This window comes from Eleutherodactylus coqui, chromosome 4 (genome assembly GCF_035609145.1).
Source record: "Eleutherodactylus coqui strain aEleCoq1 chromosome 4, aEleCoq1.hap1, whole genome shotgun sequence".
In the NCBI taxonomy this organism is placed as follows: Eukaryota; Metazoa; Chordata; class Amphibia; order Anura; family Eleutherodactylidae; genus Eleutherodactylus; species Eleutherodactylus coqui.
Window position 1 is genome coordinate 149,108,077 of NC_089840.1, and position 15,390 is coordinate 149,123,466.

Here is a 15,390-nt window from a genome sequence, read left to right on the forward strand (position 1 = left end):
GGTCGTGAAACTCGGCCCGATACCACACTCAGGAACGGGCGATTGCCTCTGTGGATGTGAGGTGTTTTTGTGTCGAAGGATTGGCAAGTGTTTCCAAGTGGAAACATCGCATTGCACTTGCGTGCCCCCCCACACGCTGTGGTGCCTACACCGGCCCCATTGAAACTATTTTTTTTCCTCTCACATGTATATTAACATTGATGTTTGTCAAAGTAAGAGGTTATTCACCATGCGAACGATCCCCCATGATCAATATGTAAACTGATGCATTTCGTTGTTACTATGCAAATGTTGTTGTATTCCGTTGTTTGATGGAAAAACAAATAAAAAAATGTAATTAAAAAAAAAAAATTATGTCAGAACTGAATCAGTCGTTAAATGTTAAAAATTACTAAACGTTTATATTTTGTGGAGTCCTAAAAAATTAAATACCACTTAAAAAATGATTGCAATATAAGGTAGGCCTAGGGTAAATGTTAAAGGGGTTGTCCCGCGAAAGCAAGTGGGTTTATACACTTCTGTATGGCCATATTAATGCACTTTGTAATGTACACTGTGCATTAATTATGAGCCATACAGAAGTTATCAGAAGTTTTTCACTTACCTGCTCCGTTGCTAGCGTCCTCGTTTCCATGGAGCCGTCTAATTTTCAGCGTCTAATCGCCGGATTAGACGCGCTTGCGCAGTCCGGTCTTCTTCTTTTCTCAATGGGGCCGCTCGTGCCGGAGATCAGCTCCGTGTAGCTCCGCCCCGTCACGTGCCGATTCCAGCCAATCAGGAGGCTGGAATCGGCAATGGACCGCACAGAAGCCCTGCGGTCCACCGAGGGAGAAGATCCCGGCGGCCATCTTCAGCAGGTAAGTAAGAAGTCACCGGAGCGCGGGGATTCAGGTAAGCGCTGTGCGTTTTTTTTTTAAGTCCCTGCATCGGGTTTGTCTCGCGCCGAACGGGGGGGCTGTTGAAAAAAAAACAAACCCGTTTCGGTGCAGGACAACCCCTTTAATTATTAACTATTTTGTGGTGTCAGGGCTCATTCACATGACCGTATTTTCGTGCATTACACACAAGGTGAATGTCTGCGTGATACGCAGTGAATGAAGTCAATGAAAGTAAATGGACTTTCATTGATCCATGCAGATGAGCGTGTAAGCATTGTGTATAGATGCGCGTACGAAATAGATCGCAGTATGCACTATTTCACGATGTATCACGCAGCATGAGCCGTATACTTTTATATGGGCAGCGAATGCAAACACTGTCCGTAAGGAATACATTATATATGGACGGCGATTCATACGCAACTTCAGTATGAAACAGAGTGGGCAGTAAAAAAATTTTTAAAAAAAATGCCCGACCATGTGCATGAGATACACAGTCATGTATGGTACACTTGCTGCCATATGTGGCCTCTGCCGACATCACACAGACCACGGTGTTTTACGTATATGGTCATGTGAATGAGGCCTCAGGCTAACTGCACACAGGTGAGCACGATATCATGCTCCTCAACGTGCGTTTTACCCGCGAATGTGGGGAGACTTTCAGGCAAAAACACATCGCTTCTGTGAAATTTCGATCGGATTGGAAGCGTTTCCCCGCATCGCACTCACACGTACATCGCATGGAATGCATAGACATGCAATATATTTAGCGGATTATTGAAATCAATGGGTGACGTGTTCCGAGGAACGTGATAAACAAAAGAACATGCCAGGAAAACGTCACTCATGTGTGACTCCATTCAAAACTTGGACTTTGTTTTATTAAGGTCAATTTCACGAGCCTGCGATGTGATTTGTGAAACTCACGAGAGGATCAGAATTTCACCGGTGTTGCAAGGCATTTTTGCCTGAAAATTCCTTCTCATTCTTCCCTATGGGAGGATAAAAGCACGTTGTGATGGCGCGTACAGGCGAGCTCCATGCAAGTGTGATGCGTTTGCTCCCATAGGGAAGAATAGATCTTCAGGCGCGTTTTTTACATACGTAAAAATCACAAGTGCCGTTATTTGATGAGTTTTTCTTGCAAAGCGCATCGCACTGGCATAAGAATTGCAGCTTTGCAGGTGTGATATCAGTAAAGAACAGATGATGTGAGGCTTGGGGAACAGACTGCTGGCCGACCAGGCCCCCTGATACCACGGGTCCCATCGCAGCTGCTGGGATAACTGCAGTGGACGTTCTGTCCTTGGCGGCAATTCCCAGTGGAGTAAAAGACTCCAGTGAGTTATAGTGGAGACCGTAGTGTTCCATTTCGGTATTTGACTTTGCACCATTGCCTCCTCTCCACCATCTCACCGCTGACCCCCACTGCTGTCTCACCACCACTGTCTCAGAAGTGCCGCCCCACTGCCATGCCACCACCATGTGATAAGACTGACGAGATCGAGACCAAAATGTACTTCTACAAGGCACTAAGTAGTCCCCAGCTGACCACTTGCCAATTATTGAACTACTTTAGGCCATGCTGAGCTCATTTATGGCGCATTGTTTTGTGTTGGCGCTGTTAGAGGAGCGGACAAAACTATAAACCCTTCAAATTCAATACTTCTTCAAATCTGTATAAAAGCCCCGTCGCCCGCTCCCTGCCAACAGCTGGCTCAGTGTCCAACTTTATTTGACCCTTTGAATCACAGTGTAGTGCCCCTCTGTGCCATCATCCCCGGCAAGGCTCAGTACTGTGTACGTCTGTGCTGCCATTGCCAACGGGGCTCAGTACTGTGCCCGTCTGTGCCGCCGTCCTCGGAGGGGCTCAGTACTGTGCCCGTCTTTGCCGCCATCCCCGGTGGGGCTCAGTTCTGTGCCCGTCTTTGCCGCCATCCCCGGTGGGGCTCAGTTCTGTGCCGCCATTCCCGGCGGGGCTCAGTACTGCGCCCGTCTGTGCCGCCATCCCCGGCGGGGCTCAGTACTGCGCCCGTCTGTGCCGCCATCCCCGGCGGGGCTCAGTACTGCGCCCGTCTGTGCCGCCATCCCCGGCGGGGCTCAGTACTGCGCCCGTCTGTGCCGCCATCCCCGGCGGGGCTCAGTACTGCGCCCGTCTATGCCGCCATTCCCAGCGGGGCTCAGTACTGCGCCCGTCTGTGCCGCCATCCCTGCGGGGCTCAGTACTGTTCCCGTCTGTGCCGCCATTTCCGGCGGGGCTCAGTACTGCGCCCGTCTGTGCCGCAATCCCCGGTGGGGCTCAGTTCTGCGCCCGTCTTTGCCGCCATCCCCGGCGGGGCTCAGTACTGCGCCTTTGCCGCCATCCCTGGCGGGGCTCAGTACTAAGCCCGTCTATGCCGCCATCGCTGGCGGGGCTCAGTACTGCGCCCGTCTATGCCGCCATCCCTGGCGGGGCTCAGTACTGCGCCCGTCTATGCCGCCATCCCTGGCGGGGCTCAGTACTGTGCCACCATCCCCGGCGGGGCTCAGTACTGCACCCGTCTGTGCCGCCATCCCTAGCGGGGCTCAGTACTTTGCCACCATCCCTGGTGGGGCTCAGTACTGTTCCTGTCTGTGCAGCCATCCCCGGCGGGCTCAGTGTGGTGCCCCTCTGTGCAGTCATTCCCGGTGGGGCTCAGTACTGTGCCTGTCTGTGCCGCCATCCTCGGCGGGCTCAGTGTGGTGCCCCTCTGGTCCGCCATCCCCGGCGGGGCTCAGTACTGCGCCCGTCTGTGCCGCGATCCCTGGCGGGGTTCAGTACTGTGCCACCATCCTCGGCGGGCTCAGTGTGGTGCCCCTCTGGTCCGCCATCCCCGGCAGGGCTCAGTGTGGTGCCCCTCTGTGCCATCATCTCCAGCAGGGCACAGTGGGGTGCCCATCTGTCTCATCATCCCCAGGGGGGCTCAGTACTGTGCCTATCTGTGCCGCCATCCTCGGCGGGCTCAGTGTGGTGCCCCTCTGGTCCGCCATCCCCGGCGGGGCTCAGTACTGCGCCCGTCTGTGCCGCCATCCCTGGCGGGGCTCAGTACTGCGCCCGTCTGTGCTGCCATCCCTGGCGGGGCTCAGTACTGCGCCCGTCTGTGCCGCCATCCCTGGCGGGGCTCAGTACTGTTCCTGTCTGTGCAGCCATCCCCGGCGGGCTCAGTGTGGTGCCCCACTGGTCCGCCATCCCTGGCAGGGCTCAGTGTGGTGCCCGTCTGTGCCATCATCCCCAGCAGGGCACAGTGGGGTGCCCATCTGTGTCATCATCCCCGGCGGGGCTCAGTACTGTGCCCATCTGTGCCACCATCCTCGGCGGGCTCAGTGTGGTGCCCCTCTGGTCCGCCATCCCCGGCGGGGCTCAGTACTGCACCCGTCTGTGCCGCCATCCCTGGCGGGCGCAGTGTGGTGCCCCTCTGTGCTGCCATGGCTCAGTGTGGTGCCCCTCTGTGCCATCATCCCCAGCAGGGCACAGTGGTGTGCCCATCTGTGTCATCATCCCCGACGGGGCTCAGTACTGCGCCCGTCTGTGCCGCCATCCCCGGCGGGCACAGTGTGGTGCCCCTCTGTGCCGCCATCCCCGGCAGGGCTCAGTGTGGTGCCCCTCTGTGCCATCATCTCCAGCAGGGCACAGTGGGGGGTGCCCATCTGTGTCATCATCCCCGGCGGGGCTCAGTACTGTGCCCATCTGTGCCGCCATCCCCACGGCGCTCACTGTAATGCTAGTAATTAGTAATAGAAGTTCTCCTCATTAATGCAGAAGGAGAACCACTAATAAATGTGTGAAGTAGCGGCCGGGCGGCGCTTCGTGTCCTCCGGAGCCGTCGGTGTCCGTCCGGCCTCCCTCCCGCTCCAGTCATGCGGTAACCCCACAGCCCGCCGCTAGCTTCCTGTTCGCCGGTCAACGGAGGTGAGCCGCTACAGGACTACATTTCCCAGCAGCCTATGCTTAGTGACGTAGGATCCAAGATGGCGGAGAGCTCGGTGGCCGTGGCCAGTTCTGGGGGTTCCAGCACGGTAAGGTTTCCCATTCGAGATAATGATCCTGGGCGCCTCGGTGACCCGCAGATCTGCCCGCCTGCTGCGCTACTAGTGAGGCGGCCGCCCGGCGGAGCTCCGAGGGCACGGGGGGCTGTGATAGGCGGAACTTAGTCACGTGGAGAGTATAGGCCGGGATATAGCGGGTTAATGGGCAGTACGGTGGCCACAGCTTTCCGGTGCAGTGTGCCTTCCTGCTTGTGAACCCCTCCAGGACCACCTCCTTTTATCATTTTCGTTTTTCCTCCTCACTTTCAAAAAATCCTAACTTTTTCTATTTTTTTTAGTTTACATCGTCGTCATCAGCGGTTTGTGCACCAAATAATGGAAGTGAAATAGAGAAAGAAGCGCAGTTCTGCCATCTGGGGGGTCTTTTTTTCAGCGGTGGGCACGCTGCGCCCATACGACACGACTGTATTCTGCGGGGCGCCATGACTGCCATGAGACTGTAGAGAGGATTTACTGCACGACTTTGAAAATATTAGATAATAACTTTGAAAAAAAAATTCCATTATTTTCTGCCGCCATCTTCTGACCACCACAGCTCTCTTATTTTTCCATTAACGTAGTTGTGCGGAGTTCGTTTTTTGCGGGCTCGCCTGGAGTTTCTATTGTTACTATTTTGAAGTTTCTTTGCGTTTTTTTATCGCTTTTTATTAAATTCTTTATTGGTGAGTGTGTGACCAAAATGTACAATTTTAGCATTGTTTTTTTTTTTCTGATGGCGTTCACCTTGTAAACAATGTGTTACTAGGACAGATCGGACGCAGCGATACCAAATACGTTTTGTTTTAATTTCCTTTTCTTTTTTTTTTTTTTTTTTTTTTATAACTTTTTTTTCCCCAATAACTGTTATTATTTATTTATTTATTTATTTTTGCTTTAGTTTTCTTTTTATTCCCCACAGGGGACGTGAACTTGCGATCATTTGATCGCTCATAAAGTGTTATGCAATACTGCAGTATTACATTATACCGCAATCTGACAGGCAGTCTATGAAGGCACGCCATAGACACGTCTTCATAGGCATTAATTTATGGCAGCCCTGTGGTCCTTCAGAAGGTTCCTGGCTGCCATGGCATCCGAATGGCACCCCATGATCACAGGATGGGGGCATTCAGGACCTCCAAACATCTATCAGGGCATTTAAATGCTGTCAGAATTCACAGCGGCATTTAGCGGGTTAACAGCCACGGCCAGCATTAGTGCTGCTCACAGCAGCTAGAGACTTGATCCTACACAGCCAGCACCCGCCTTGTATGGAGCAGGATCGGCTCGCTGCCCCGCCCCCTATAAGCCGAGGATATAAATGTACGGCCTGTGGTGGGAAGGGGTTAATCTGCTTATGCTGCAAACTGCCACGCGTTATAAGTTGCGCTGAAGGCGCAGTTGATGAGGAAACGGTCTGCGGGAGGAAGATGCAACGTTTAGGGCGTATTTGTGGTCCGTGTGCCGGCTGCGTGCGTAGCTGACGGCACACGGACCTGTCAATGCCAGTAGGACTGTGCACACACCAGATGTTTGTGGGTTTCTTTGTTTTTTTTTTTTTTTTACATGGACCGCTATTCAGTGCAATAAAAATAAATAAAATGGCAGCATTTCCTGTTGTGGTCAGTGAATACGCACAAAGGCGCCCACGGAGGACATTTGTGTTTACGGTATTTTTCACTGATCATTGCTAAGCAGTTCTTAGGAAAAACTCCTTCAGTATCATCTTTGCGCTCAAGAAAAGCATGACGCAGATCATGTGCGTAAAACACGTAAACACGCAGCGCATGTGGTTGTCACTCAGACATATGCATGCCTTACAATTGGGCACGATAGTCCTCAGTGAGGTCTTAGGGGCAAATAGGTGTGCAAAAAATTGCGGCCGCACCACATCTATTGCGTTGTGCGCGCATCTCTCTCCATCTTAATCCGCAGGCGCAGAATGCCGCTATAATAAATGTGATAAGATGTCTGGTCGGCCAGAGAGCAGTTGCTTCATGTTACTTTTTTCCTTCTATTCCTAAGCGATCTTGCCGCGGTTCGTCCACACCTGCGGATAACTACATATTGGCGCGACGAAGAACACTGCAGGTGGTGGTCAGTTCTCTGCTCACAGAAGCCGGATTCGACAGCGCAGAGAAAGCGGCGGTGGAGACTCTGACCGAGATGTTACAGAGCTGTAAGTAGTCGTGTAGCACAGAATTACCGGCCCTGCTGGATGGTGCAGAGTTTCAGGCAGTGTTCACATGAGGCGCGGTCGCCTCGCAGAATATCCGCAGTGTTTCCGTGGGTATAGTACTGCAGCTATTGTTGCAGATTTGTTTTGGGGTTTGCTGCAGATAATCTGTATTTTCCACCCAGTAAACTAACCCCTCAGCTGCTGTTGCGGATTTGCTGCAGGTTTCAGCCTCCGTTGAAGTCTATGATTTTTTTTTTTCTGCAGCGACACCTTGAAAATCTCCTCCACATTACTGCTACTATAAACGCTGCGGATTTGTTGTGTGGAAAAATGCCCAGCAAATCCACTTCATGTGAAGATGAGCTGAAAGTGGACCTCCGATTCTAAACTTATCAATAGGAAAGATAAGAAGCCCTGTAATCATCTTATTACAGCAATATCCTCCCTACCCACATATGAGGCTCTTCTCCTCCTTGAAGGCTCTGCATGTGCTTTTGGCTTGAAGACATTTTTGCGATATTGTTTTCTTAAAACATTTTCCCCTTTTAACTTTTGCAGCTTACATGTATCACAGTATAGAACAAGCTGCAGAATGCTGTTCAAAGTCAGTGAACTTGTCGGCAAGAAAGTATCTCATGCGTCCTTGTAAGAAAGCATTGCAGGAGCCCAGGAGATCTGTCCTTGCTACAAATAGTTGTATCTCAGGCTGTAATGTAACTTGAGCTTCTTGGCTTAAAAGGGAATGCAGCACTAGCTACAGTCTAGCCGGAGACAGGGCAAGCCTCCTCTCCAGGTTTTGACGAAACACAAATTTGTCATCTGGGCTGTAAGATATGCCGTAGAGAAAGGCCCGATGGGGCCAAAACCTTCAGTACTAACCAAACATTAAGACACGTGCATTACAAATCACACCCGAACAATTGCCTCAATAAACGTTTTTTGAATTGCATGGATACGAGATTGCTTCTTTATGCCGCTTTCACACGGCCAAGAAAATTGCATGAGATTTGTGGGTTGCGAGACACACAAATATAAACCCCATTCTTTTTAATGGAGTTATATATGGTTTTTTTTTGTTCCAGCATGTCGTATCTTTGGGTGTTCCGTCAGAACGCATCTCCCATTGTTTTTTCTATGGGTCCGGAGAACACATTGAACAGCGTGCGATGTGCACACGAGTGACGCGAGGGTCGTAATTGTACTGAAGTGATGGAGGAGTTTTTGACACTAAACACCTCGCATCCATGGGGTCATCGCATGAGCACGATATTGGGCTGAGTTTCATGGCCCGTTATCGCGCTCGGCTGTGTGATGCCAGCCTTAGTGTGCAGTGACCGGAACAAGTCCTCGATGGGGACCTGACTATCACCCTTCCCTTATCATTCAGAGTTAATACTTGTTCCTTAATTGTCATGGAGGTCTTTTTGGTCTTTTTTTCAGAGTAGTGGTGAGGTGATGAGCCATTCCCCCTCGCGGCTAATGGGGCTGCTTGACCCAAATGTTGACCAGCATCCAGATTGCACAAACCCCGTCATGGCACACACATCAATTCATATTATACATTGTGCCTATCCTGTCTGTAACCGATCTCTGGCATCTAATATGCTGACTGCTTCCGAGTGACAGTCGTAGCGATCACCATTATCTATAAATGTCTAAAACATTTCTGGATTTTTGTCAATCAGAAAGGATATTTTCACTCATCAACGGTCGCAATAAGCGATTTTGTTTCAAAATAGCTGTACAAAAATAAATCCGTATTTGGCCACCTTTAGATAGGCGCAATATGGGTCAGTTTTGCACTTGTATTACGGATAAAAGACCCGAACCTCCAGCGGTTTATTACAACTGAAATTATGGAGCTCGGACTCCAGTTCTGATGAAGCACCAGAGTAGAAGCAAAAACACCTGTTTTATGTGGCCTTGATTAATATATAGTGACATAGTATGTTAGGCTGAATGAAAACGAAGTCCGTCCTGTTTTAACCCCTCTTCTTTGTTGGTCCAGAGGAGGGCAAAAAAACCTCAACCAGCCAATTTAGCTCATTTGGAGGAAAAAAAAATCCTACCTGACTCCATAATGGTAGCCAGAGTAATCCCTGCATCAACATTTGAGATCAACAACTCCACTGGTCACCTTATTGTCTATATCCTGTAATATCATAGTGCTCTAGAAAGACATCTAGTTGCCTCTTAAACTCCTCTATGGATTTTGCCATCACCGCGTCCTCAGGCAGAGAGTTCCACAGTCTCACTGCTCTTACAGTAAAGAACCCTCTTCTGTGTTGGTGATGAAACCTGCTTTCTTCTAGACATAGCGGATGGCCTCTTGTTACCGACGCAGTCCTAGGTATAAACCGATCATGGGAGAGATCCTTGTATTGTCTCCTTATGTATTTATACATAGTTATTTGATCGCCCCTTAGCCGTCTTTTTTCCAGGGTGAATAACCCTAATTTTAATAGCCTCCCCCCCCCCCTCCCCCCCAAGCGCTGCAACATCTTCCCTGGTCACTGGTGTCCAGAACTGTACACAGTATTCCATATGAGACCTGACCAGTGCCTTGTATAGTGGTAGAATAATGTTCTCATCCTTCGCCCCTATACCTCTTTTAATTCACCCCAAGACTTTATTTGCTGACTGGCATTGATTGTTCCAGTTAAAGGGGTTGTCTCGCGAAAGCAAGTGGGTCTATACACTTCTGTATGGCCATATTAATGCACTTTGTAATATACATCGTGCATTAAATATGAGCCATACAGAAGTTATTCACTTACCTTCCCTGCGCTGGCGTCCCCGTCTCCATGGCTCCGTCTAACTTCAGCGTCTAATCGCCCGATTAGACGCGCTTGCGCAGAAGGGTCTTCTGCCTTCGGCTCGGCTCGGCAGCAGCGGCGTTCTGGCTCCGCCCCCTTCTACGCGTCATCGCGTAGCTCCGCCCCATGACGTGTGCCGATTCCAGCCTCCTGATTGGCTGGAATCGGCACACGTGACAGGGCGGAGCTACGCGATGAAGCGTAGAAGGGGGCGGAGCCAGAACGCCGCTGCTGCCGAGCCGAAGGCAGAAGACCCTTCTGCGCAAGCGCATCTAATCGGGCGATTAGACGCTGAAGTTAGACGGAACCATGGAGACGGGGACGCCAGCGCAGGGAAGGTAAGTGAATAACTTCTGTATGGCTCATATTTAATGCACGATGTATATTACAAAGTGCATTAATATGGCCATACAGAAGTGCTGAACCCCACTTGCTTTCGCGAGACAACCCCTTTAAGTCTACAGTCAACTAGGACCCCCAGGTCTTTTTCCATCTCACTTTTCCCTAGCAGTACCCCATTTAGTGTATATTGGTGACATCCCTTTCTCCTGCCCATGTGCATGATTTTACATTTATCAATATTGAACTTCACTTTTCTACCCAAACCCCCAGTTTATCTAAGTCCATTTGCAGTCGTAGATTGTCCTCAGTTGTATTAATTACCTTTGTATAATTTCGTATTGTCTGCAAATATCTATATTTTACTTTACAGTCCCTCTATCTGGTTCTTTTATAAGTATATTGAACAGAATGGGGCCCAATACTGAACCCTGTGGCATCCCACTAAAATAGGTGGCTAAATTAGAGTACAAACCATTTATTACCACCCTCTGCTTTCTATCTCTTGAGACAGTTCTTCACCCAACTATACATGTTTTCGCCCAGACCAAGCTGTCTCATTTTATATATCGGCCTATTACGCGGCACAGTGTCAAATGCTTTAGAGAAATCCAGATATACAAGATCAATAGACTCTCCCAGGTCTAGCTTAGAACTTACTTCATCGTAGAAGCTGATCAGATTGGTCTGACATGATTGACCCCTCATGAATCCATGCTGATGAGAAGTTATACTGTTGTTTTCCTTGAGGTATTCCAGGGTGGCTTTTCTCCGAAACCCCTTGAATATTTTTTCAATTATTTAAGTGAGACTTACCGGCCTGTAGTTACCAGGCTCTCTTCTTTGTGCATTTTGGAACCACTTTGGCATTACGTCAATCCAGTGGTACAACCCCGGTCTCAATAGTGTCCCTAAATATAAAAAATAGTGATCTTTCTATCACGTCATTTAGGTCCCTTAGAGCCCTTGGGTGTATTCCATCTGGGCCTGGCGATTTGTCGATGCAGTTCTTCCTGTTTTAAGCAGGTGATATTTTGCGGGAGGTTTAGTTTAATCCTGCTGCATCCCGTGTGACATTTCTTTTTCCTTTGTGAATACACTTGAGAATAAAATTATTTAATAGATTTGCCCCTCCCATCATCTTCTATGATTTCTCCTGCATTATTAGTTAAAGGGCCAGTGCTCTCAGTGCAAATCCTTTTACTGTTTATACAATTTAAGAATGGTTTAGGGTTATTTTTGCTCTCTTTAGCAATCAGTCTCTCTGCCTTCTCCTTGGCAGTTTTTATCTTTTCCTTACATAATTTGTTTTTTCCCTGTATGTTTTTAGTGCCTCTTCGCTGCCTTCTTGTTTTAAAAATTTTTTCATTTATTGCCCCCCTTAGTGTTGTTGAGCCACATTGGTTTCCTTTTACTTGTAGTTCTTTTATTTTTAAAGGAAATGAACTGCTCACATGAGGTTAATATGATGTTTTTAAACTTCTCCCATTTGTCGCCTGTACTATTATTTTTTGAGGACGTTGTCCCAATTAATGTTGCCAATAGTAATTCTGAGCTGATCAAATTTTGCTCTACTAAAGTTTAGTATTTCTGTGGCTCCCTGATGGGACTTCCTATTGAATGACAGCTGGAAGTTAATTATATTGTGGTCACTATTTTCCAAGTGTCCCTCAACCTGCACCCCTGTGATTCTGTCCGGTTTGTTAGTATAAACCAAGTCCAGAGCGGCCCTCGCTCTAGTTGGCTCCCGTACAAGTTGGGTAAGATAGTTATCTTTAATTGTTCTCAAGAACTTATCACCCTTATGAGGTTTGCAGGTTTCGTCTTCCCATATTATATCTGGATAAAGTCTCCCATAATTACTTCTATTTGCCTTATTAATAAGTTTTCTTTTATTTTTGGTGGCCTATAGAAAACCCCTACCAGAATTTAATTTTTTTTCCTTCCCCTTATTTCTACCCACAGAGATTCCACGTGTTCATCTCCTACACCTATATCTTCTTGTAGCCTTGGTATTAAGTAGGATTTAACATGCAGACATACCTCTCGACCTTACTGGTTCCCACAGTCTATCTAAAGAGATTGTAATCCTGTAGATTCACCGCCCAATCGCACTTATCATCGAGCTATGTTTCCGTTATTCCTACTATGTCGTAATTTTCATCAGACACACTCGCTTCAAGCTCACCCACTTTACTGATCAGACTTCTTGCATTCGTTGCCATACAATTTATATGGTTGTTCTTTATATTTATTATGCTACTTATGGTCCTATTAGCTGTTCTAACTGTACTAACCCCAACCCCCACTCGAGCCCCATTCCCATTACTTGGTCCCAGGTCACTGTCTACACTGTCTTCTCCCCTAATACTCTCTTTGTCCCCCCCCCCTCCCCCAGTCCCTAGTTTAAATAATCCTCTAGCCTTTTAACCATCTTCTCCCCCAGCACAGCTGCCCTCTCCCTATTGAGATTCAGCCCATCCCTACTGTAGAGCCTGTACTGACAGCAAAGTCAGTCTAGTTCTCCAGGGACCCAAACCCTTTTTTGAGGGTCCTCCACTGACTACTAACTTTATAATTGGTGCCAATGTGCACCATGACTGCTGGATCTTCACCGTCCGCTCCCAGTAATCTGTCAACCCGATCCGCCATGTGTTTGAGCTTGAGCGCCAGGAAGACAACACACTGTTCGTCAATCCCAGCCTTTGTAGCAGAATGCCCTGCCTGTCCCCCTTATAATTGAGGGCCCCACTTCTTGGACCTGTATAGCCTGCCCTTCTTACTGTAGCAGACATCCCTCTTGGCAGTCAGAGGGCGTATTGTGCTGCAGCAATGCTAACCCTGTAATGGCATGCTCCTCATCTACCAACTTTGCAAACTTGTTGGGATGTGCCATTTCAAGACTAGCCTCCCTGGTTCTCTTCTCTTTACCCCTCCTCCTGTCACCCAACTAGCTGCCTGCTTGTCCTGCTATTCTGAACTACCATCTTCCCCCTGCATCTACCTCAGCAGGTGCCTGTTTAGTGAGGAGCAAACTCCTTTCCATATTGTCAATGTATCTTAGTGTTTCCAGTAGCTCATTTAGATCCAGGATTCGGGCTTCCAAATGTGCGACGTGCATGCATCTTGCGCAACAGTATGCACCCCTTGTCCAACTGATCAAGAACTGCGTAGATTGCATAAGTAGCACACTGGACGGCATTGTCATGCACAGAGGACATTCTGGTGGGGTTCTACAAATTTACTTACAGAAGTAATGAAAATCAGCTAGATCACACCCCTCGTGTGCCTCAGCCCGCCCGTGTCTTTTTTTTTTTTTTTTTTTTTCTTTTGGTACATGTCAACTTTGCACACCTACATCTATTTTCAGTGTGTAGACCTCTACTTGCAGTTGAGTTTTACACGCAAATGCATGTTTTATTGCATTAAAAAAAGTTTCATGAAAGTGGACGTAGCTGTCAGCAACCTGGCAAGACTTGCCATATCACATACTGTTCAAGCCTTGTGATTCCTGTATTTTAGAGCTTTTTGGTATCAGGAACACAACAATACTGGATGCAAATCCATGGCAGAACTCGGACTCGGCCTCAGATTTCTACCGTTGATTATTTTAGCAGATCTATGTTGGATAAGTAAGATGTGTATCTGCCGTGTATGAGTCTGTGTGAACGTGCCCTGATGCTTGCCAATTACTGATGCTTCTAATCACAGATCTCACTGAAGTTGGTCGAAGTGCAAAGTCCTACTGTGAGCACACCACGCGGACGCAGCCCACACTACCGGACATTGTGGTTTCCCTGATAGAAATGGGTAAGTACCTTTTATTGTCAAGTTACTTGTTTTCTCTTGTCAGTAATTGTATGTCATTAATTTTACTAATTGCTTGCAGGATTTAATGTGGACACTCTGCCTGCATATGCCAAGCGTTCTCAGAGGATGGTGATAACCGCACGTAAGTCTTGTAAATGGTCACGTGGCTGAACATATGCATCTTTCCACATCAGTAAGTGGCCAGGCACACAATAGATGCAAGTAAAAAGAACATGTTAATAGCTGGATATGCACACGAGACCGCTAGATGTACGTAAAACGATAACGGATGTTGACACCAAAAGGATGTTATATGTTCACACATAGTGGAAATGCTGTGGATTTTCCGTGATAAAATCCACAGCTTTTCCGTATCAAAAACAGAGTTAAAATCCTCAGCTGATTTCAGCCTGCTCAGTGCTCCTCTCGTCTCCCAATACTGCACGCTGCTACACCCAGAGTGCAGTGTACACCAGCAACTCCTACTGAGCACCTCCACATCAGATGACTGGCGGCGCTCAGTAGCAGTTTATGAGGTGAGAGGAGCGCTGAGCAGGCTGAAATTTGCTGTGGATTTGCAGCTGAATTCAATTCAAAATCTGCACCAACTGTGTAGATTTTGACTCGGACTTTGATGCAGAAATGCTGTGGATTTTGCCACAGAATTTTCCGCTGCAGAAAATCCATAGCATTTCCGCTATGTGTGAAAATACCCTTAAAAAAATGAATGCAGTTTACTAATGTGGATCACCCATAAAGTAAAGTGGATCACCCATAATATTAAACCACTGACAGGTGAAACAGATAGCATTGACTTCCGCATGACAGTAGCACCTGGGTGGGTTCTATTAGGTAGGAAGCGTGCAGTCAATTCTTAGGCTAATTTCACACAGGGGCGAGTACAATATCAGTCCGTGAAACTCCACCCGATAGGGCGCTTGCCAACATGCGATTTCCCTGCAGATGGGAGGTGTTTTTGGGTTTAAAAATACCGCACACTTCAGGGAAGTAGCGCAGCCACCGTGGAGGATCGGCAAGTCTTTCCCATTATTTTCAATGTGAAATCTTGCATTGCACTTTGCCGGCCCCACTGAAAACAATGGATGAGGAGTTCCGAGGGGACGCTCAAAGATAGGACATGCCATGATTTTTTTTCCCCTCGCATCACTATGTGGGAAAAAAAGCGCTCATGTATATGACACCATTCAAAGGAATTGTGTTCATATTCATGCAAGATTTTCTCTGTTGTGTGAAAATGGCTTTAAAGCTCACATACAAGCTTAAGGATCTGAGCGACTTTAGCAAGGTCCAAATTGTGATG

At 48.0% G+C, this 15,390-nt stretch overlaps 1 protein-coding gene across 1 annotated transcript in view; it reads left to right on the plus strand.

The window, feature by feature from the left end:
* Positions 1-4,809: 4,809 nt before the first annotated feature.
* Positions 4,810-15,390, plus strand: part of TAF8 (TATA-box binding protein associated factor 8) — a 28,822-nt gene continuing 18,241 nt past the window's right edge. The window contains exons 1-4 of the mRNA XM_066600298.1: positions 4,810-4,916; positions 6,951-7,104; positions 13,971-14,069; positions 14,149-14,211. Of these exons, the coding sequence (XP_066456395.1) occupies positions 4,845-4,916; positions 6,951-7,104; positions 13,971-14,069; positions 14,149-14,211 (388 nt within the window). The 5' untranslated portion in view covers positions 4,810-4,844. The remainder of the gene's footprint in view (positions 4,917-6,950; positions 7,105-13,970; positions 14,070-14,148; positions 14,212-15,390) is intronic.